Raw genomic sequence first — 24,462 nt, forward strand, 5'->3', positions numbered from 1 at the left:
ACTGGAACAGCACTTACCTCTAAAATGTCCCTACCTCCTCAAAGTGTCAACACAACCCCTGCCTAGAGGTTACTATTCTTTTCTACCTGAAGGAAGACAGAGATCTTCTGACATGAGCCTGGTCAACTTTGCTTCTCATTACCTCATACGCAACAGATGCTCAATAAATATGTGTTAAATTTAGGAAGGAAAAACATCATGGTTTTATATTGGCTCTATTTAAAAGAACAATCTTTATGAAGGGAAAAAAGTTCTAAGTTTCTTTCTAATTGAAGACTTTATTCTACAATACTAAGCAACCTTGGAGAAGGCAATGGCAACCCACTCCAGTACTCTTGCCTGTAAAGTCCCATGGATGGAGCCTGGTGGGCTGCAGTTCATGGGGTCGCGAAGAGTCGGACATGACTAAGCGCCTTCACTTTCACTTTTCTCTTTCATGCATTGGAGAAGGAAATGGCAACCCACTCCAGTGTTCTTGCCTGGAGAATCCCAGGGACGGGGGAGCCTGGTGGGCTGCCATCTATGGGGTCGCACAGAGTCGGACACGACTGAAGCGACTTAGCAGCAGCAGCAGCAAGCAACCTTAAGAAGGGTCAACATGCCTTCTCAAGGCTACCAATAGCAATCAATGGTGTAAACTGCTGCTGCTAAGGGACCCTCTCCATAATCATCAAGGCACGCTAAATATAAACTCCAATGACAAGCAATTACACTGCAAATAAAACCCGATGCCGGTAACTGTGAGTGATTCTTAATTCCACAATTCAGTGAGATGCAGAGAAGTACCTTAACAGGACGACAGAGCATCAATGGCAGTGCCACGTGCTAAAGACCCGGCACTCGGCTCTCTGGGAAGACCAACAAATATTCTCTGAGAGTATAAACTGCTCTGCCACAGGAGATAAGGGCTTTAAATAATTAATCAGCACAGGCAATTGTACAATATCTTTAGAATTAAGTGTCCCATTTTCATGTAACCCTAATGCCTCCCATAAGTAGGACTTTACTGTCAGAAGAAATGGGCAGCCTCTATGTTCCACTTAAAGAATGTTGAGGTCCTCACTGAATCTAAGGCATAACACTTTCCCCAAGCTTTTGTCTCCCAAGGCAATTAGGGAAAAAGAACCTTGGCACTAGCTTTCGCAAAATAGAGCCAATCATTTCTCAAAACGTGTTCTAAACCTTTTTCTTGACCTTCAGCTTATAGTAGCTTAGACAAGTATCTTAAAAGCATTTCCAGTCAGCCATTTTTGGTAACTTGTGAGCAAAATTATTTTTAGCTGAAAAAGTTTATTTCAATCCCTCTCTCATAACTCAGAAGCATCTGACCAGGTTTGGTTCAAGCTTTCCAGAATAATTTGTCTTTGAGTGGATTCAAAGCATAGGACAGTTCAGCTTCAAAGGGGAAAGTTTCTCCTTAAGAGGCATGAACCACCAAAACATGAGAATATGCAAGATATGTGAGGAAAAAAATAAAAAAAAATCACTTGACTACCTGCCACCTACCCTGCACACTGTGGAGATTAAGCACTTAAATGCTCATAAAATGTTTAGAAAGCCTCTGATGGACAAAACATTTTGTTACAGCATTCCATGCTATGAAGAGCAAAATGCTTGCCTGCTTTAAATTTATGCTTCACATAAATTTAAATATAATGAAATGGAATATAAAGTTCGAGTTGTTTCCATGCAACATTCAAACTGTGATTCCAAATAGAGGGAAAGTTTCTTCTGGATGAAGAGAGCTGAAAAGAAAATATCAGTAATTCTGCTAGAAGGCACATCTACATATATACAACATATACAATTAAATACAGGTTTTCTTTGTTCTCTCTTAAAATTTTTTTTCCTTTTCTTTTTCCCCTGCTTTGGGATGAACTAAGACAGTGCCTCTACTCTCCTACCACTATGAGATTATGCTCCCAGAGTGGTAGGATAATCCATTACCGCCATCCAGTCAGCCTTGGGAACAACAGTACCTGACTGCAAGGAGATGGCTGTCTGTGAAAGACACTGGGGAAATCTGCTGCTCTCATGCCCTCTGTCCCAGCCCCACCGGCCCACACAGTTCCTCTCCTACCTGCTCCTTGGACAGTGTGCTTCTCCTGCCGGGTGGCCTGTGCCTCCCTCTCCTGTGCCTGCCTAAGCCCTGCTCACCAATGGCTCCTGCAGAATGCTCTCCTTACACCCATCCCAGCCTGGCTGGATAAGAATCCCCCTATTATGCTGCCATAGAAACCCTGTACTCATCCTATCAGGGTACAGAAGCTCCTTTATTTACCATCAGGTTAGGTCTGGAATGAAAAGCAGTTCCTAAGTCCATTAGTTCATAAAATTCCAACATGAAAAAAATCCAAGGAATCCATGGATGCGCCTCTAGTAAGGGAACATTTCTTAAGAAAACTAGAGAGGCTTATGGTAGTGGTTCTGACTTGCTTTGTTTCTTAACTCACTTTATGATTTGCACACAGCCCTTTATATCATCTGCTGTTGAATGAATCATCCCATACACATATTAACATTCATCATCTCCTAATTTCACCTCCATTCTTATTCACCTCTATATTTATCTATTTATTCATATGAGCACTTTCCTTATAACCAAGTTTCACCCTTACTGAAGACAGTTAATAATAAGTGTAATAAGACATAGTTAGTAAGCACTGGAAACATTCCATATGCCAATAAAGTGTGACAGACAGAATTAAAGTAACCATGTGCCACCAGCAGTACTACTGTTCCTTTGCTTGTGGTAAGCAGAATTGGCACACTTGTGTTCTAACACATAACTTCACTCATTTTTCTCTGAAAACTAGCAAGTTTAAGGATCATAAGTAAAATAGCTCCTGCGCTTATTCCTATATAATTTCAATAAACTATTTTATTTTTAAAACAACACATGAAGGTAATACAAAATTCAAAAGGCACAAAAGGTATACAATAAAAATGAAATCTTTACCTATAACCTCTTCCTCCATCACTCGTTAGCCCTCCCCCAAGAGGCAACGAGTGTTAACCAGAACCTTGCATTTCCTGGCAAAGAGATTCAATGTGTACCTGGATATATATACCTTTTTTCATTACACAAACAGTAACAAATCATACCCTTTTCAGCACCTTGACTTTTTATACTTTATGTATTTTAGTGTCTTAGGTGAAGGCAATGGCAACCCACTCCAGTACTCTTGCCTGGAAAATCCCATGGATGGAGGAGCCTGGTAGGCTGCAGTCCATGGGGTCGGTGAGGGTCGGACACGACTGAGCGACTTCACTTTCACTTTTCACTTTCATGCACTGGAGAAGGAAATGGTAACCCAGTCCAGTGTTCTTGCCTGGAGAATCCCAGGGACGGGGGAGCCTGGTGGGCTGCCGTCTATGGGGTCGCAAAGAGTCGGACACGACTGAAGCGACTTAGCAGCAGCAGCAGCAAATGCATTTACCTAGAGCTAATTCTTTTTAATAGCTGCATGATATTCCATTTTATGATTGTACTTTAATTCACAGTTCCCCTGTCAAAGAGCATTTTGATTTTTTTCAACCCTTTGCCATTTCAAATAATGCTGCACTATATATTCTTATACAGAGAAACAACAGTATCTGTAGGATCAATTCCTAGAGGTGGAACTGCCGGATCAAAGAAAACATGCATTTTACATTTTGGCAGACATTGCAATAGTCCTTCATGGAATGTATGTGACTTTTCACCCCCCAGCAACATGAGTACCTATTTCTCTACCTACACCCTTACCAATACACAGCGCTACCGAATTTTTCTTCCCATATAGAGTTGTTCCAGAAACCTCCCCCAACAAGCCTCAAACATTCCATACGAATCTCCTTTAACTCATAATCCTGGCATCTAGCATGTTGTAAGCATTCAAATGTTGAATGAATGAATGAGCAAAAGGGGAATTATCTTTTGCATAACATGAAAATTTTACTTTTAATATAAAGAACAAGGACAGGGATTTAAATACTAACAATTTTTTCCCTTTTGAAGGAGGGAGAGAGGAAAGTAAGAAAGGATGGATGGATGGATTCTGCTCTAAAATGCTTTCTTCTAGAGGTTTCTAAAAAGCAGTGAAAGATGCCTGTCTGAAACAGTCAAGTATTGTCCTACCTTAAAGGAAGGTATATAGTCTATATTCAAAATGTCAAGAAAGCTGAAGGGCCTAAAAAGGAATAGCAAGATCCCTTCTCTGAAACTGGCAGGGGATACTGAAGCCTCTCACATCAGAATTCCTTTTACACGCTTTCCGAAGAATTGACTCTCATCATGTGTTGCACACAGTCACAGAGCCAGTTAACACTTCATTTATTTGCTTCTGTGCAGTACTTGGCACAGTCACTGCTAAAAATCTTTCACTGAATACAGTACACCGACCTCTGCACTGCCATTGGTTGTGGTTTGCAGGAGTCCCCAGTGCCCTGCCAGGTGCTGTAACAACCACTGTAACAGACAGCACTTACACAGTGCTTATCGTGGACCAGATACTCTTCCAAGCGTATTATATTTACTATATTAACTCATCTAATATTCACAAGTTTGTAAGAGTTATTATTATCCCCATTTTACAGATGAAAAACTGAAGCACAGAGGAGATAAGGAACTTGCCCAAAGGACACACAGCTAAGTAGATGCAGAGAAGAGAATTTGAATCAAGGCTGTCTGATAGCAGAATGGCATCTCTTACTCCAGTATTTTAATACAGTGTGATCTCCGCTCTGACAGAGTTGCACCGAGTATCTCTAACCCAGAGCACCAAGCTGTGACATAGCAGTTAAGCCTCTATCAGAGCAATGATCACACTGTATCAACATCATCTGTATACACATCCACTTCCCCTCTGCAGGCTGAAGGCCTAGTCCTCACTGTGCCTAGCACTACCTGACAATAAGCCCGTCAGCTGGGTTTTAGGTTAAGGTGGAGTAATAAAACCTCACCCTATTCCTTGGATTTGCACTTCATATTCTCAGTGCGGATGCTTCTCCTGCTGTGAGCCACCATTTCCTACGACTCATCTCCTCTGAGGCACGATGTGCTTCCTAAACCGCGCTACTTCCCCGAGATGCCAGCCAGACCTCTCAAACTGCCTCTGGGTACCTTCTTGGAGTCCTAGAACACCAGAGACCCACACCACCATTGCTGCTGGGCAGGGCACTGGCAGTCCATCTCCCACCCCCACCCCTAGCAGCCACCAGCCTGCATCAGTGGCTCTTATCAGGAACATGGAGTAATTTGAACCACTTGCCAACCCATCTCTCAACTGCTAATACGGGCGCTTTATGCTCTCAGGTTGCACAAATGACTGGAAACCTTACACCGGGTGTGAAAGAAGAAGCAAATAGGAGAATCAACACAGCATCTGGTGCCCTTCCCTGCTTCCATTCACTGTGTGGGGCCACAGAGACCTCAGGAACCGAAAGACTGTGTGGTGAGATGAACGTAACCACACAGTGGAGGTCAGCATTCTTCTAGGATGCAAGACACATCCCTACCGGCCTCATTCTCCAAAGAGCTGGAAAGAGACCTCCTCTATGATATTTTTGTGGAGACAAAGGTCCACTACAGAAGCCAATTTTGAAAAGCATTGTTTTTAGTTCATATCTTTAAATGCAGACATGTATACAGGTTAACCAAGCTAGAATCAAAGCCTTAATTGAAATCTTTAATTCTGTATCTGAATCAGAATCCATTACTGTCCAGTAAACAAAAGAAAAATATGCCTTGTTTGTTGACCCATATCTGTTTACCTCCCATTAAAAGTCTTAGTCACAGAGTGGTCATATTCCAGGGATGAAGAGCATTGCCTCAATCCTGAGCTTTCCACAAACAGAAGAGTGAAGTGAAACTAACAGCAATTATGGCTGCTGAGACACAAACACCTATTAGGAACCAAATCTTTCTTTCTCACAATTCAGCACCAAAGTTGGTTCGCTGAACAGCCTCCTGACAGCAGTAACATTCAATCAGGATAAACCTGGGCATTCTGGATATGTCTGGTATAGAAGGTGTCATAATGAATAAAATCACATTGCAGTTCAAGTTGAAACGCAATGACTCGAGGCAGATCCAGAGTATCATTACTAACTCAGTGACACATGGAACATCTGACCCGAAAGGGCCCTACAACCACAAAAAGATAGGACCAGGAGCAGCGGACATGGGCAGGCGGAGAGAGGAGGATGCCTACCTTGTGCTTGAGCATCTTTAAATGGCATCGTCCATCAAGGATTTATGGGTATTCACATGAAAGAAGAGAGATGCACATTAGGTCTCTAACCCTGTGATTCCATAAAAACACAGGCTCAGACTTTATGAGATCCTATACTAATCAGAGTCATTCTTACCAGAGACATTTAGATATAGTTATCTCAGTAGACCAGAACAGAATAATCGTAATTCCAGACACCTAAAAAATGGAGGAAAATGTCAATATAAGCTGATATAAAATGATCTCCAAATACTTCAGAGAAAAGTATATGAATATTAACACTACCATTTGAGTTTCTAAAATGGAGGGAGGGGCAGATGGAGAAAATATTATGCAAGTACTATCTCTGGACAGATACTGAGATAACTAACCATACTGGTTACTTTCAAGGAGAGAAACTAGGTAGCTGGAAAAGGCAGAGATTTTTTACTCTTCAACCTTTTGCACAGTTTGAATCATCACCCATGTGAATACACTATGTGTTTAAAAAAAATAAATGTAAATGATGGAAAAAACCCTCCATATAAGAAACTCCCAGGGAAATCCCATCCAAACAGTAGAAAATAAAAAATGAAAGATTCTACTTAGTTCCAAAGCTGAAAATCTGAGCATATTGCTTGCTCTCTCATGCTTCCTCTGAGCCTGAAACAACTTGTCCATAGAAATGGGCACAGATTCTACTTCATCTCACTGAAGCAGAGAGCTGATCCAGGAAACTTTGAGATGACCTCAGCTCTCATGATTTCATACCATCCACCATTACCAATCCACTGATTTAGCTATTGTTCACCCATTATTTGATCGGTAATAAAACTAGAGACTGATAACTTTAAGGCAAAAAAATTAAAGCAAAAACCCAAAAATAACACTTTACCAAATTCTTATTATAATATATCCCTGGTACTGATGAAGAAGGCAAGAAAACACAGATTAAGAGACTGTTCCTGCCTTTAAGAAAGTGAAAAAAGTACTGAGATATAAGAAAACAGGGCCTGGTAGGTACACCTACTCAGTGTCAGGCTCTGAACTAAGCACATTACATACATTATCTCTTTTAATTCTTATACCAATTCTATAACATATTTCATAAGCAAAAAAGCTGAGCCTTTTCTTAGGCTGTGTAACCAAGATCACACAGCTATGATGTGGAAAAGCTAGGGCTCCAACTCAGGTCTCTCTGTCTGCAAGTCCATTCTGGTTTTTATAATCATGGAGTGGGAAAAACTTTCCTAAGCATCAAACACACACACACAAACCCAGAAATCATTAATGAAAATATTAATAAGCCCTGTTACAAAAAAAAAAAAATAACTTCTGATAGAGTAAAGCAAGGTGCAAAAAGAATATATGGAGTATACTAGTGTTTGTGTAAAAAGAAAGAGGGTGGAATAACAAGAAACTAACAAGGGGAAGACGGAAGAGAGGAAGACGCTTCACTGAACATGCTTCTATAAATTTAGAGTCACAACATCTGCTTATGAGAAGCAAAATGAGATAGCTTAAATTTTGTTTAACTCTATTCCAAAGTTATGTGACTTTGTGTGTGTGTTTGTCAGAATGACACCAATTATCATTTCTCAAAGGACAACCAATTAAAAAACGGCTTGGGATAATACGAATTAGACCATTTCCTTGCTTAAAACAGGATGCTGGACCAATCTATTTTTTTTAGATTTCTTCAAACTCTTGGATACTGTAAAACCAAAGAAATATTTACTATTTGCCTAAAATGAACACTGAAGAAAACAACTCATAGTGAAGCTAAAATTCAGTAAGAGTGAATGATCCCCTACACCAACCTCAAGAAAATCATAAAGGTTTCTTGAAACAGGCTTCCAAGGATTAAAATGCAAAGCCTACTGGGGAACACTTAATCCAAACTACTGCTAGAGAGAGCAGTGCCAAGTAGGCATAAAGGAAGACTGCTCGTCCACATGGACACATGGGTATTGGTTAATCACAGCATTTTTATGCAACTGACAAAATTCATGAATGGTCCGTGGTAAGTATCTCTTTGAAAGGCTTCTGCTTTGTGGACACCACATGCCAGTTAGCCAACTGATCTCCAACACTGTAAAACACAATCAGCTCAGAGCCAAAATGCTGCAGCAGAAAGATCTGTTTAGTACCACAACAAGCAGCTAAAGACCTGTAACACAAAGTGCAGGGACAACGTGTCGCTAAAGTACAGCAAGAGGCAGCTGGGGAGGGGAGGAGGCCACCAACAGAAACCGCAACTTCTAAGTCCTGACACAGACCTTTTATTGGTAAATATGACCAGCATCACGTCAAAGTCCAGGATGATACCAAGATTAGCCAAATCAGTTTACTAAAAATCATAGTTTACTAAAAGTCAGACTATGTAAATGCAAGTGTAAATACAACATACAAAATACGCCATACAATCTGGACGTGAGATGGCAAACACAAACAGGAGACGGGACACCTAAGTAACAGCCGTAGAGCACGACTCCCCTCTTCAGACAAGGCCGCCTCTTCCCCTCTCACTGAGGCAGGCAGTCTAAGACCAGCCACACTTTCAAAACAAGCGTTACCAATTCCCCTTCGCTTTGCCAATGTTCCCACTGTGAGAGACTGCCATTGTGGAGACTTCCTGAAGCACCAACAAAGTCCCCAAGGCCATCACGTCAGCCACGGACAGTGTTCCTGGAAGTTCGTATGATGTGCAAGCCCACAAGCTCAGCTTTGTAGGTGCTGGGAGCCACCACAAAAACACCTTCCCATTTTGCCAGTTCTTGCTTTGAAATCGCGATCCTACTACCCCACTCCCTGGAAACCAAGAAATAGCAGGTGAAAGCTGTGAAAGCCACAGATTCAGATGGATCAGGGGACGGGCCAGTCTGACTAGGGGATAAGCAACCTCCTTTGCAGATTCTTTTGCAAAGGATGGGGTTGGGGAGGGCTGGGCAAGAAAGGGAGGTGGGGTAGGGAGCCAAACAATTCTTGTCTTCTACCCCAAATTCTCCAGTGTCTCAGTGGTAAAGAATCTACCTGCCAATGTAGGAGACGTGAGTCTGAGCCCTGGGTTAGGAAGATCCTCTAGAGAAGGAAATGGCAACCCAGTCCAGTATTCTTGCCTGGAGATTCTCATGGACAGAGGAGCCTGGTGGGCTACAGTCCATAGGGCCGCAAAGAGTTGGTCACGACTTAGCGACTAAACAACAACACCCTAAATTATTCCCCACTTTCCTCAGAATTTTTATGGAGCACTAAACTGCAGAAGGAAAAAGGGGGGAGGGGAGAGGCAAAGAAAATCTTAAGGCTGTAAATATGACTGTACAAAAATCCCCAAGAGGATGACCTACGAAACGAAGCTCCTGCAACAAGGGCTAACTGTGCAGCCACTTTTCTACTTGCCTCCCTGTCCAAGATAAATAGAGCAGCTCACAGAAGCCCACCAACTTCCAGGAAAATGGAACCGAAGTCCTGTTGACTCCCGACAAGCCACATACCCCTGAAATAAATGCCTAAATGAAATCCATACGGGTCTGCTCTGGAAACCATCCTGGCTGACAGCAGCTAACGCCCCCTCCTCCACACAGCTGCCAACACACGGAGGAAAAAGCTGCTCAAAATAAAGCAATTGGAAGAACTTCCCGTGAGCCTCAGCTTCAAAAGTGTTCCAACTCAAGCAGCGACTGGGGCCCACACACAAACCCCACAGTGCCCCCAGACCATGTCTACAGTTCCCCTAGTCCTACTGGCGTGGCTCCTGCTCCCCACCCCCAACCCCAGAGCTGAGAGAGTCCCTCGGGCACCCCCCTGCCCCCTCCTTACAGTAAATCATGCTTTGCTTGTGGTATTTACAATTAGGATCCGACAAAATCGATGCAGCCCTGAAGAAAAGTAAACAGTGTGCCTCCTCAAAAACCACATGCCTGGAAAAAAATATCCAGTGCTCAGAGCAAAATCTCTTTCCCTTGGCAAAGGAGAAACCAGCAAACCAGCCTCTCTGCGGGGAAAATCCCACATACCAGGATATTATCTGGGGACTTAGGTCCCTAAAAAACCTGAGAATTGTGGCTGAACACACCCATGTGGAAGCCTAAACTTCAAAGGCTCGGTTTCCACCCTTGGGAAAATAGGTTTTTAAGCAGTTACTCAACCATTATCATTTGGCAATTCAAAACTGTCATCTACTTCATAAGTGGTATTTATCATGTGTGCTGTGCCTTAAATCCTCAACTGAAATTTCTAGATGCCACGTATGTGCAGAACACGTCAGAAGGAAGTGATATAACTGGTTGCTCTCGCTCTCATTCCCGTTTTAGAATCTGCTTTATTCACCCAGCATCTGAAAAGCCAGAAGCACTATAAAGTATGCCCATTTCGCCTTTAAAGAGGCCCCAACTAAACTGGCAAGGGGAGTCTCAAGGCTGGAGAACAGGCGAAGATTAACAGGAGCACAAATCAGGGGACACAGGGAAGGAGGTGGGTATGACGAGGGCCAGAGAGAAGATTCCTGCAAAATACTTCTATGAACCTGTCTCCAAAGCTGAGATTTACAAGAACTGTATTAAGTTTCCCTGTTTTCAAACATATCCAATGAACCATCTGAAAGAGTGTGCATTCTGTGAGGTGTCTCTGGTATTTTTCTGCATCCATAAAAACAAGCTGTAAGAGCTTATGAAATTCATTGGTTGAGAAGGGAAAGGTGAAGGTCCACAGTTGATCAAATGGGCTTAGTCCCAAGTGGTGGTAATACATCTGAACCACAGCACTCCAGAAGCTCTCAGCAGCACCGCCACTGAACAGCGGGTCAACAGACTGCTCCAATGAACCGGAATAGGTTAGCTCTAATTGCCCTGTCCTCGTGTGGTTCTTCTAGTTCCTCAGTCACAAAGGCACTTTTTATACGTACACACGTGCTCTCAATTAATATCTGAGCACAGGAAACCTAATGTCAGGTTGCCATGCCCACCCAACACTTTCGGCAGTTAAACTCCACCCCCTCTAGAGTCACCTTTAACCCTGATTATCAATGGAAAGATCAGGCACCATTCACAAATCCCGCAACACCTAGTCTTTGCTGGAGCTGGAGAGTAGACCAAGGGCCAGACCCCCCAGGGATAATCTGGAAAAACAATTAAAGCCATCTGCTGGCTCCAACCGAGGAGCAGGAAGACAAAGTTCAGTTCAACAAGAAAGACAGTATCTTGATTAGTCAGGCCAGGGCAACGCTAGATCCTATGGATCCCAAAGGCTCCCTTGATCACACAGTCTGGCGGGGCGGGGTCGGAGCAGGGGGCGGTGGTCCGGGTCGGAGCAGACAGCTGAACAAATGTTAATCTAAAAAGTCCTAAAACAGAGCTCTGGACACAACCTTCTGGAAAGCAGTAGGAATGCGGGAGGGATGTAGCATAGACAAAAGGCATCCAGGAGGAATCAGCATCCCAGCTTATTCCTGAAGACAGCCTTACCGATGAGAAGAGAGACGTGAGGTAGGAATTTCGGACAGAAGAACAGAAACAGAAGCACCAAGGTATGAGCGAGCCTGAGAGGCACAGTCTGCTCAGGAAGCTACCAGTCCCTTGCCACAGACTAGAAAGAAGCAAAAAAGGAAGGCACAAATCAGGCCAGAGGATCTGGCAGGCCAAACAAGAGAATGGACCTTATCCATTTGATAAGCTCTCAAATGATTTCAAGCCCTTTTAGATGGATTACGATGTTAATAGCCAGAAAGGTGGGTTTGAAGAGACTGGATGGAGAGCACAAGAGACAAACTCATCCCAGCTCAATTTCCACAAACAAAAATGAGAACAAAATGCCATCTATTAGATGCAATACATTTAACCAACAAACCTTATAAAATCTGGAACACAAATGACATTTTCACTCCTGCATCCCATGTGCCATCAAAACAGCCGGTGCATCTGTCATCCACACTCCCAGGAAAGATCCCATAGATTCCTGAAATGCCCACACGCCCCATGCAGGAGCCCTCTTAGTCCTTAGCAAGGAAGTGAATGTCTCCTCTTCCTCTCACTGGAGGGACCACCACGACCAGGTTCATACACTTCTTCACCCATGTCAAACCGGTTAGATTTCCCAGTTTAGTACACTGCTCATCTGAGGTAGCTCCCAACTCTGTCACTTAATCAATCAGAAGCACATTAACCACTCCATGCTGATGGAGCAGTGAGCAGGAACTCGCGGAATACTGTGTAGCAGGTTATAAAGGAGGCAAGAAATAAACATTTACTGCTGGGTTCCATGATGGGAACTTTAAATAATCTCAGTCTGTGATTATAGCAGCTCATGAGAGGATGCAGTAATTCCTCCAGTTCACAGATGTGTAAACAGGAGTTCAGATGCTAAATATCTTACCAAAGGTCATTTCAGTTGGCTGGCAATGGGAAGAACCAGGATTCAAACCCCAATGTGAGAAATTCTAAATAAGGTTTCTTGTACTACACCATACTTCAAGTATGTATGGATAACAAACATAATGATATATCAAGGTTGGTAATAATGATAACAACAACATCTCCCCTTCAAAAATCGAGAGGCAACGCATATAATACAGTCTCAGATGAAGGGATCACTCAGAAAAGACACAACTGAGTGATCACAACTGGAATCTCCAAATGTTCCCAAAATGTCACTCCTGAGCATGAGTGACCAAAAAATGTTCAGACTCAAATAATCAAAGCAACCTGACTATTCTCCAGAGAAATGTGTCAAATCCTCCATCTACTTCCCCTCGTGGTCCCCAGGACAACATGAGGCAACACTCCAGGCTGATGGTGAGCTCTGGCTCCTAAGTGATTTCCCAAACCGCTTTACCACCCAAATTACAGAAATATGTCCAGGATTCACAAGGCAGTTCTGATCCGATTTGCCCCAATCCTGGCTCAAGCGGCTTTGCACTACCCTCCTAACTAGATCAGCGCCAGCCAATGGGTTTATTCAAGCCGATCTGTGATGGATTAGATAATGAAACCTTAGCCATGTAAGCTGCCTGCTTGCACTGGGGCTGGAGGGGCAAGGAATAGGAAACTGGATACTCGCAGGGGCCACCTAAACACCACACACACTCGTCATCCCGCCTCCATCTGTCTGCTCATGCTCCCGTTACTGCAGGTTCCTTTCCATCATCTCGAGGGCTCTTCCCTCCTGTCTTTAAGGAAGGGTACATTAGCCCCAGAAAAAAAGATGTGCACTAAGCTTTACAAATATGTATCAAAAAACAATTCAAACAAGTCCACTCACTAAAATGACCAGCTTTATTGGGTCTTCCCTGGTAGCTCAGCTGGTAAAGAATCCACCTGCAATGCAGGAGACCCCGGTTCAATTCCTGGGTCAGAAAGTTCCCCTGGAGAAGGAGTAGGCTACCCACCTCAGTATTCTTGAGCTTCCCTGGTGGCTCAGGTGATAAAGAATCCGCCTGCAATGCGGGAGACCGGGAGACCTGGGTTGGGAAGAGCCCCTGGAGGAGGGCATGGCAACCCACTCCAGTATTCTTGCCTGGAGAACCCCATGGACACAGGAGCCTGGCAGGCTGCAGTCCAAGGGGTCGCAGTGAGTCAGACACGACTGAGTGACTAAGCACAGCACACATTGTTTCCACAAATTATTAAAGCCTGATACCACACTGATGGCCTGAGAGATGTCAAACCAGAGATTCACTAGCAACACTCTTGTTTACACCAAGCAGTACACTGAATTTCTTTCTCAGCCCTGTAATCTTGAGGCCTGTCTGCACCAGTCTGCTTTATATCAAAATGAAAGTTAAATCTCTAGTTAGCTTCTGTGGTGTTCACATATCAGTGTGATAGAAAAAAAAAAAAAAAAGACAGTGACTAGAAAAATGGGAGAGGGAAGTTAAGAGACGAATTCAACTTAGGATAACCTCTTGAGTCACCCTGCAAAATAACTCTATTTTGAATTCAGATCTTTCTGCCTCTCAGACATTCCCAGTTATACATTCACAAGCTGCCTTGTGAGTCTGGGGGAAAAAAATAGTCATTTTTACATGACTGTGCTACCTCAGTTTCTCCAACTACAGTATTTACCACTCTGGTGGTAAATTATGGGCTATATTATGGGCTGAATGTCTCTGTCCCCTCCCCTCACCCCATCCACAAACTAATATGTTGAAGCCCAAGCCCAAAATCTGATGGTAATTGGAGGAGGGGCCATTGGGAGGTGATTAGGTCATAAGGGGAGGATCCCACCACCACCACTGCATCCCCATGATGGGGGAGCCCTTATGAAAAGGAGATTCTCTCTCGCTCTCTCTGTGTCCACTAGCATACATGGAGAAAAGCCCATGTGAACACACAGCAAGAAGGCAGCTGTCTGTAAGCCAGGAAGAGAGCCCTCATCAGACACCAAATCTGCCAGCACCTTCATCTTGGACCCCAGCCCCAAGAACTGTGAGAAACAAATTTCTGGTGTTTAAGCCGCCCAGTCTACAGTCCGCTTGAGCAGACTAAGACACGCAGAAATGAAAAATTCAGTAATTTAACAAGAGATTGTTCACAGAATCCCTTGGAAAGAAAGTATATTGGTAGGTCTACTCAAATGGTAGCACCCATGTTCAGTTTCAGCACCATACACTCCAAGTCCAAAGAGACTTCCACCTAGGAGGACAGAAACCCAGAAACAAGCAAATGGGAAGATAAACTAAGAAATATAGTGTCTACAAAACAATTACAGGCTACTTGCAAACCCCTCCCTGAGACCAGAAAGTCCTCCTACTATTAGAATCAAACACTAACATGAACAACTTCTGAACTCACTTAGCTATACTAGACTTATGATTCTATGGTCAGAAGCAGTCAGTTAGCCATGTAATAACCACATTCCGACATTTCACTACCATAAAGAATGTTGCTGAAAGCTATAAATAATAATTAAGGTGCACCTTGCTTTATAAAGGTGAACTTTCTAAGTTCCTAGAAAGCTGCACAAAAATCTGAATTTTTGCTCATCAAATTGTTTATATTCACTAGAGGAGCTGACCAAAAGAATTCATTCCCTGGTATGTTTCATAAGGCCTGAGTTTTTCACACATATCAAACTTCCTTAAAGTGAAACAAATCTCTAATAACTCACTTAACTTCCTACCAGGTTGGAGTACAGTATTTCCAAATACCCTCTTTAACAACTCACTACATTTCTCAAGCTGTGTTTCAATTTTCAGGTGGAATTTGTCTCTTCCCTCCTACTCGGCAGTTGAGGGTTCTCTAAACTGTTTCTAGGGCTGTGCCGACTCCTCTGCCACCTACATAAAGCTTCTGGATACTGGCCTAGAAAGGAGTGACCCTTCCTCTTCCTCCCCGTCCCAGGGGTCCTTCTTAGCACAAGGATTATAACATAAGCACCACAGACTCTCTCATGTCCCCAGTGCTCCGTTTTAGGAAGTAATGATTTATCCCCAAAAGCTTAGTGGCTATAACTCATCAGGGTTCAGCCTTGGAATCTGCAGCTTAGAGCCGTAGCTCCATTTAGTCTGTGGTCTTGGGAAATTAACCCCAGCAAATGACTTCTGTTTAAAAATGGGTTAACCCTTTGACACTCAAAAGGTTAGGATATTTCCTGAAAGTACTCTCACCCCTAAATTTCATCGCATTTTTTCTATCCCTTAATTATTTTAAAAAGGCAAAATTTCAACTTCAGTTTAACAGGCATTGAGCACTTACTATGTACTCAAAACTGTGAGGTATTATAAAGGATAAACACAAAGAAAATATAGTTCTTGGCTTCTAGAAGCTTACAGTATCACTAAGGAAACAGGAATAAAACAATGAGAAGACAATACAAGATGATGCATAATTAACCACCGATGCAACAGGAGGCAAGAGGTGGGTCTAACTGCTGTGAATTAAGCTGTCAGGAGAGAAGGCTTTCCAAAAGGAGCTATGACCTCCAAGAAATGCCATTTATGCTAAGATATACGAAAAAAAACAAGCTACCAAAGCTATACCAAAAAGCAAGCTACTGTAGAATTTTTAAACGTCTATTTACATGAACCTATAGACATGTCTACACCATTGATATCACTTCCTAAAACTGCTTCGCCCCTGCACATTCTCCTCCAGCTCCACTGGTCTCTTGTTCTCAAACACATCAAGTGTATTTATCTCTCAATGCCTCTGCACCCACAGTTCCTCTGTCTGAACCCCATTCCCTCAAATTCCCTCAGGTCACCCAAAGGTCACCTACACAGAGGCCTTCCCTAACCACCCTCTTCACCACTCTTACCCCTTTCCCTGCTTTATTTTTCTTCTTAACACTTAAAACCACCTAATAATAGTTGATTTCTTTATTGTCTGTCTCTTTCAATTAGAATCTTAGTTCCATGACACAGAAGTCTTTGTTTTGTTTACTACTATATTTCCTAGGCTCTAAAACAGGGCCTGGCACTTAGCAGCTGCTCAATAAACATCAGTTAAATGAATATTAAATATCCTATCATAATTATCAGAATGATGGGAAGGTCCTAGAAATGTAGGTGACCTAGGCTCAAATTTCATCTTTTCATGAACATTACTTTTTCTTTACTCCCGATTAGACCTCAAATTTCAACTTCTCCATAAAGCCTTCCTTGACCATTTCAGCAAGAACAACCATCTTTTGCTTCTGACTTCAATGGCACAAATCCTCAGCATATTTTGGTTTTAAAGTTTGCAAAGCCTTGTGACAAGGATCTACCTTGTGGTATCCCTACTCTTGTTCCTCTGGAACTTACCAAAAAATTCATATATATATACATAATATACATACATACATATATATGACACATATACATACACATACTTTTTTTTTTCCCCCAACTTTTTCACCCATTCTGGCTCCCTACCTAGATTGCAGACACCAAGTTCTTTAAAGTCAAGACTTTGTATCTTTTTAGAGGTAACTTATAAATCATCCTTTACAAACACTGTATTTTACAACTATGGTAATAGAGGCCCCCAAAGAAGGGATTTTCCCAGAACCATGCAGATTGTTGCGGGCAGGGGGCTAAGTCAATGATGACGTGAATACCTGTGTGACATGGTGTACTGGAACTACAACAAAGAGAATGCATCAAGTGAAAAATAAAGATCCACAGATCCACACAGTGAAAAAAGCATTCTCCGTGGGACAGTTCTAAGGTGCCCATCTGTACCCAGACGACCTAATCCACAGCTTCCTCTCCATACTCCGAAGTCTCTATACACTGCTCCATTTCCAAATACTGCTATCCTCAGCCAATTTGAAGGCAACCAGCAAATAATGGGCTCCAGGAGGAAAGAGGGGGAAGGCAGTAGGAGACTCACTATTAACTGTGATTGACAGAAACAATAAATGGACACAGATATATGCACACACCAAGTGGACACGCTCACCAGCACCCACACCCAATCTTTTCTCATCTTCCAGTGTCAACCCAGCTCACCTGAAGTCTCCCCATATTCCTCTGTATTTTTTCCAAGGCCCGGGGTGTGTACTTCGCACAAGCACCCTGCCTGAGAGAGTTCAAAAGGAGAACAAAAGCAGGCAAGTGAAACAAAAGAATTCAAAAATAAACACCAGGAGGGTCACTTTACCCAAGTCAAGACAAGTAATAGAGTGGCCTCTGCAAGGGAGACCAAGAAGCACAGAGCAAACACGCCAGGCTTAAATACAGCTCCGTCTCTAACACAGGAAGTCAGACAGAGCCTTGTAAAGCAGTGAGCGCAGAGCACAGGAAGTCTTTTAGCACTGCAGAGATTTCCAAGAGTGCTGTAATGGAGAGAGCACAGGAATAGGAATTAGAAGACCAGGCTTCTATCTCTAGTTTCACAACCAGCTAACTGGGTGGCCCTAGGCAAGTCACTAGTCTGCTCCAGATTTTTTGATTCCTCATCTACCTAATGAGGTTGAAACATTTTGGGACTCGAATAAAAAAGATGAAAACTATTGACTTTCTCTCACCTGAGAGTACCCGTAAACTATTCTGCAGAAGAATCTTCCAAGTCTCTCCAAGTTAAGAACTTCAGTCAAAGATGGTATCTCTGGTTGCTTCTCTAACATTCTATGATGCTAAGAGAATTGGGCAGATTGCTGGTAGGTAAACCCACTATTTCACAGCAAGTATGTTCTGAACAGAGACCAAATCTAAAATTAAATCAATGAAGGCTTCACGCTCTTCCCCCAACTACAAAGTCAACTGACATGGTCACTACATTTGCCAGTGCCTTTCCAAACCAACCAGCTTCTCCTTGAGTACACAATTCAGAATCCAATCTTCTAACAGTCCTATAAATTTTCTTTTATATTCCAGGACAATAAAGATCTAGTCAGTGTCCTAAGATACAACTGGCCAGGTCCTGTGTCTCCAGGCTCACCAGATGCTCCACGAAGTTAATGATCTTGAGCACCACGGTGTAGCCACAACGCTACCCAACTCCTCGTACTTCTCACACTCCTCGTGTAACTGATTTAACCCACAACCTAAGCCACATCCCCTTTGGGCTCTCGAGGAGTTTTCTCGCTTTTCACTCCTCCCTTCTATGCCGATCCCGTTCTCCATCCCCGTTGTGTGTCCAGGGCTGCCAAAACAGTACTCCCTCTTTTGGGGAGGTGTCCCACCACTGTCCACCCCCCCCCCGCCCCCCCAGTCTTCGATTCGGTCCCCAGCTCTCCGGGCAACGGACCAGGATCTCTCGGCTTCCACTCCCCGCCAAGGAACTAAAGAAGGGTGTAAAGAAATGGAATCCATCTCAAGCACGTTCGATTTCCTCTCAACACCTATTCGTGCTACGTGCCCCTCTCGTCCCCTTAGAGATCAGGACCCTCCAGGGCACACCAGGCTCCTCCTGCACCCTTAGCTTCCACGTCGGGGCTCGCCCCACCTTCCACGCAGGCCCCGACCGGCCCCCTCCCACCTCCAAGCCGGGACCCCGGGCAGCCCTCCGCCCTCCAAGCCCCGCGCCGCTCCCGCCGCCCCCCCCAACCCCGCCACGGTAACGGGGCGCCAGCCCCGCGCGGTCACCTGCATCCCGCCGCCGTCGGCCGCCGCCTCCTCCGTACGCGGCCGCTTGCTCAGGCCGGGCTCGGCTCCGTCTCCTCCCCCTCCGGGCACCGGCAGCTCCAGCTCTGACTCCCGCTTCATCCCCCGGGCAGCGGCGCCGGGCCCAAGCTGAGGCGGCTGCTGCGGCTGGGCACCTTCCGCCATCCGCCCGAGGCCCCCTCGCCTCCGGGAGCCGGGCGACCCGCGACAGGCCACCTCCCCCTGGGCCTCGGCCCCGACTGTCGCGACAGGCGGGCGCGCGCCTGCACCCGCCCCCGCGTGCGTGCGTACGTGCGCGCGCGCGCGCGCGGGCCCGCTGCCCTCCTCGGCGGCGGCGGGCGGTAGCCTCTGGTCTCTCGCTGGCCGCCTCCTCGGCTCGGGGCCGCCGGCGGGTCGCGACGGGCACTCGCTCGCGCCCCCACGCGCACACGCGCCCCCCGGCCCGGCCCGCCGCGCGCCCCGCCTCGCCCACTCACGAAGCTGGCCCGCCGGCCCGCGCTCACTCCCTTACACTGGCCCTCGCCACACGCTGGGCAGAGGGAGGAAGGGGGCGGTCCGGGCTCCTGAGGCTTGGGGAGGGGTGTTTATTTGGGGGGAGGAGGGGCTCGAGGCCGGAACGAGCTGACTGGCCGAGATCCTCCGACCCGCCACTGTGGCAGCACCGGGAAGGCGGGGAGAGAGAAAGGAGGAGGGAGGGCCCGGGATCTGGGACTCCAGCCCGCGCCGGAGGCCGGGGCGGCGGGGGAGAGGGGGCGGTGGCGGCCGAGCCCGCGGAGGGGGCGGGGCCAGCGCCCCTCGGCAATCTCCGCCGCCTCTGTTCCCGGAGGCCGAGAGAGGCCGGGTGGAGATCGAGGGAGTTCGGGAAACTCCGGCTCGGGCGAGGGATTGTCCTGGAGGCACCGCGCCTCTGGAGTTCCAGGGCGAAGGGGGCGGAGTCTGCTCCCTGAGGGCGGGGCCACAGCCTAGAACGGGCGGAGCTTGAGTGGCCGGAGGGCGGCGTAGTAACTCCCTCTGGCGGGACTCGCTGTTCGGAGTTGTCCCGCGAATTCGCCCATCTGACCGGGTCGGTTCCAGGCAAGGGAAGAGGTGCTCTGAGGGAGGGAGCTCGTTACTTGGTCCCTCTCCTGCAAAAAAACGGGGCTCTCGAGTTGGAAGGTCCAGGAATGAGGCCACCGCTACAGGGCTCTCCCCAGTCCTGAAAGCCTTTAATCATAATTTTTATCACATTTCTGGTATCTTACTAATACCTGATGTCTGTAAGAGCGTCACGGTTTGCACAATGAATTCGCAGACCCGTTTTGGTACAAGCAGAGTATATATGAGCTCTGTTTCATTCGTGGTGAACCTGAACCTTGGTTAAGTCCCGCAGATAAAAACTGGCAGATCCAGATCTCAGGAAACCAGATCATATTCTCTTTCTCTGGACCTTGCTGCCTAACGCTTTCTTGCTTATCAGCTTCGTACAATTAGAGCTATTTGTGCAATAGCTTCTCTGTCTTACCAGACTGTAAGGACTAAGATAGCATCTAATTTCTTCAGGTTCCATGTTGTGCCCTGTATATTATAGGGACACAGTGATGTTGCATGAACAACATGGATTCTGCTAACTAGCTTAAGCCAGTTGCTTCATCTCTTTGGACCCCTACTCCATTATTTGCAAAATGAGGAGAGAGTTCAGATCAGTGGTTTGAAACCAGGGGCGATTTTGCCCCTTTCCTACTCTCCCCGGACATTTGTCAATATCTGATTATATTTTTGGTTGTTACACCTAGGGTGGGGTGGGGGTGGGAGTGCTGCTGGTGGATAGAGACCAGGAGGATTGTTCAACATCCAACAATGAACAAGACAGTCCCCACAACAGTTATCCAGCCCAAAATGTCTTTAGTGCTAAGGTTGAGAAACCCCAGGTTAGATGATTTCTAAGTCCTTTTCAGATAGGTCTATGACTTGTCCTTTGTACTGGGGTTTAACCCAAGTTAAAAGTTAGTGCTGGAACACTGCAATGATAAAGATTCTTTCTTTGAAGTCAGAAGCCAACCCAGCTTTGAATCCAATCTTTACCACCTACTGCCCATGTGATGCTGAACCAGCGATGACTTAAGAATTTTTAAAATGAAGGGAATTAGAACTGGCAGTCTGGTTGCAAGGGAGGACTGGTGGCCTTATCTTGAAGCTGAGTTTTCATAGCAGGCACATTGTTTTAACTAGGCTGTGTTATAGACCAATACAAATAGTCAAGTTTTAGCTCTGCCACTCACAAGTCATGGTACTTTGTAAAAGCTACTTAGCTTTTCTATGTCTTCATCTGAAAACTTAAGACCTTCCTACAAGGATTATTGTGAGGGTTTAAATGAGTTATCATTATCACACATTAAGAACTTTGAACAGATGGACCTATGAGAAGCACTCAATAAATAGTAAGAATATGTCAGTATCACTACCATTGTATGCATGCTAAGTCGCTTCAGTGGTGTCCAACCCTTTGCAACCCGTCAGACTCCTCTGTCCATGGGAGTCTCCAGGCAAGGATACAGAAGTGGGTTCCCATGCCCTCCTCCAGGGTATTTTCTTGACCCAGGGATCAAATCCATATCACTTATGTTTCCTGCATGGGCAGGCAAGTTCTTTACCACTACCGCCATCACTGCCATTGTTTTTTTAAATGTTGTCTTATTTTTGTCTTGGCTGCATTGCAAGGTATGTGGGTTCTTAGTTCCCGACTGGGGATCAAACCCATGCACCTTCGTGGAAGTATGGAGTCTTAACCATTGGACCACAAGGGAAGTCCCATCATTGGGTTTTTTTAATTCTTAAGGTGACTTTCTGAGGCTGCTAGAGATCAAAGTGGGCAGACCAGGCTCCCCAAATCAGCCTTTAGTACAGTGACTGTTGGGCAAATTGTCTTTTCACCAAGCCTTCAATTCCTTGTTTGTAGGTGACAATAATAGTGACAGTGTTGTTCTAAGGATTAAACGAGACAAAATAAAGCACCTAGCATAGCACCCAACAGATAGTAACTGTTTAATAAGTGGCAAATATTTATCATATAATTCGTTTTGTGATAGTAAGCTACTGGCAGGGACCCATGGGGTTGGAAAGAGGAGTCTAGGCATCTCTTCATACTGCTGGTTGGGCCACTGTGTTGGAAATCCAAGTGCCTGCAAGCTTGTTCTTGAGCTGAGTTAGGCAACTCCACAGCAGATGGAGCTTCATCCTGTCCAACCAAGTGTTCTAAATTTGAAGAAAAACCAGGATGTTTTCTGATGGCCTACGAAACAACAATGGCTTTAAAAAAAAAAAAAAAAAGCTAGGGACATCAGTGTTTGATTTTCCAAAAAAGTTTACTTTCTAGACTGGTATCTTAAGAATTCTTTTCCCCTCTCAACTCACCTTAACACTGGAATCTAAATGCTGCAAGGTCCTTCCTGGGCTGCTCCATGACCCAGAAAAAAATAAGATTTGGGATCAGGGCTATTTGTGCCTCAAATTATTGTTATTCCAGTAGTGTGCATGTCCCTAAGAAGTAGAGCAATGTGGTATGGTTATGTTTGAATGACCAGGCAGAATAAAGAGAAATTGGACCCTGCTCTGTAAACACACATTAAGCATTTAGGGAGGGAGAGAACAGAAGCCTATAAATAGTGGCCAAATGCACCCATGGCGGCACAAAGACCAGGATCATTACTTTCATATACATCTGCAGCTACCTGTTGGTGAACAGGTGGCTACAAACCATTACATAGAAAGAGGAAAATTTTAAAATATTTTCCTAGGAAGAATTTTGAGCTGCATAAACTACTGAAGTCCTAACATTTATCTATTCAACAAACTATGGGCAGGAGTCTGGGATACCAAAACAAATAAGTAACTCACAGTCCAGGGAAGAAGGGATGAACAAATAAAAAGACAATTGCAATGCATCACGTTAAGGAAGTAATCTCTCATAGTGGTCAAGATCATGGACTCTGGCATCAGACATGGGTTTGAATCTGACATGGCCATCTATCTGATCTTGGACAAAAAAGATCCTTAGCATCTCTAAGACCCAGTTTTTTCGTTTATGTGACAAGCATAGGTAGCAACCCAGTATTCATTCTCCTCTTATTCTTTACTAGCAAAACCTTAATTTTGTTCAGGGCAGAAGGCTGCCTAGCTTAAAAGAAAAAAAAGGGGGGGCTTCCCTGGTGGTCTAGTGGTTAAGAATTCACCTGCTGGTGCAGGAGACACAAGTTCGATCCCGTCTGGAAAGATCCCACATGCGGTGGAGCAACTAAGCCTGTACACCACAGCTACTGAGCCAGAGCTCTAGAGCCCTCAAGCCACAACTAATGAGCCCACGTACTGCAACTACTGAAGCCCAACACCTAGGGTCCGTGCTCCAAAACAAGAGAAACGCCTGCAGTGAGAAGCCCAAGCACTACAATAAAGAGTATTCCCACATTTGTTGCTACTAGAGACAAAGCCCATTGCGAAGCAACAAAGACCCAGTGCAGACCAGAAAAAAAAGAGAGAGAGAGGGAGAGAGAATTCTCAGGCTCCCTGGCAGGTAAGGGTGGCCACCTGACACAGTTCTGGTCAGAGAGATGTAGACAGGGGATAAGTATACCTTCTCAACTAATAAAAACAAGAGGGAAAGGCTCTTTGCCTTTCACCTTTTGCTTTTTGTCATTTATCCTTCCTCCCTCCTGGAACACAGACTGGCAAAATGACAGCTCTGTGGTGTCCACAGTAACAAAAACCAAAAACTACATGCTAAGAATGGTACCATGGTGTTGCCGTAGCAGCCCTAGCCCATTGTTATTTGAGCAAAATAAGTTTCCATTCACTTAAAGCACTATGGACAGGTTTCTGCGTGCAAACTCATCTCCTCACTGATACAATCTGTAAACTGAGGATAATAATAGTATCTCCCCCCGGGGTTTTTTTGAGCATTAAATAATGCATGTAAAGCACTTAGCATGACACCTGGCTCACTGACACACTCAATAAACAGTAACTTAGACCTTTTTACTACTATTATTACTTCTATTATCCTTATTAATATGGTTAGTAAATGTGCCAACAGCTATAGGAGCCTATAGGAAGATCTAACTCCCCCTGCCTGGGGGAAACAACAAGCTTCCCCGATAATGTTGTTTTATCTGGGTCTTTCAAAATGAGGAGTTTCCCACAATGTGGTTTCTGATCAAAAGTGAGCACATTCCTGGGTGCCTGCAAGGGCTTAGGAGATGTTCATTAGTGTTC

General features: G+C 44.8%; 1 protein-coding gene across 20 annotated transcripts in view; it reads right to left on the reverse strand.

Moving 5' to 3' along the window:
• RBFOX2 (RNA binding fox-1 homolog 2) overlaps positions 1–19,883 on the reverse strand; it is a 293,466-nt gene extending 273,583 nt beyond the window's left edge. For 3 of the 20 annotated variants that reach the window (XM_070789693.1, XM_070789679.1, XM_070789680.1), the window contains exon 1: positions 19,201–19,753. In XM_070789693.1, the coding sequence (XP_070645794.1) occupies positions 19,201–19,383 (183 nt within the window). In that variant the 5' untranslated portion in view covers positions 19,384–19,753. Of the gene's footprint in view, positions 1–19,200 lie in introns of all 20 variants that reach the window. The other 17 variants (XR_011566693.1, XR_011566692.1, XM_070789687.1 and 14 more) reach the window with 15 other exon arrangements.
• Between the last annotated feature and the right edge of the window lie 4,579 nt (positions 19,884–24,462).

Source organism: Bos indicus, chromosome 5 (assembly GCF_029378745.1).
Source record: "Bos indicus isolate NIAB-ARS_2022 breed Sahiwal x Tharparkar chromosome 5, NIAB-ARS_B.indTharparkar_mat_pri_1.0, whole genome shotgun sequence".
Taxonomy (NCBI): domain Eukaryota; kingdom Metazoa; phylum Chordata; class Mammalia; order Artiodactyla; family Bovidae; genus Bos; species Bos indicus.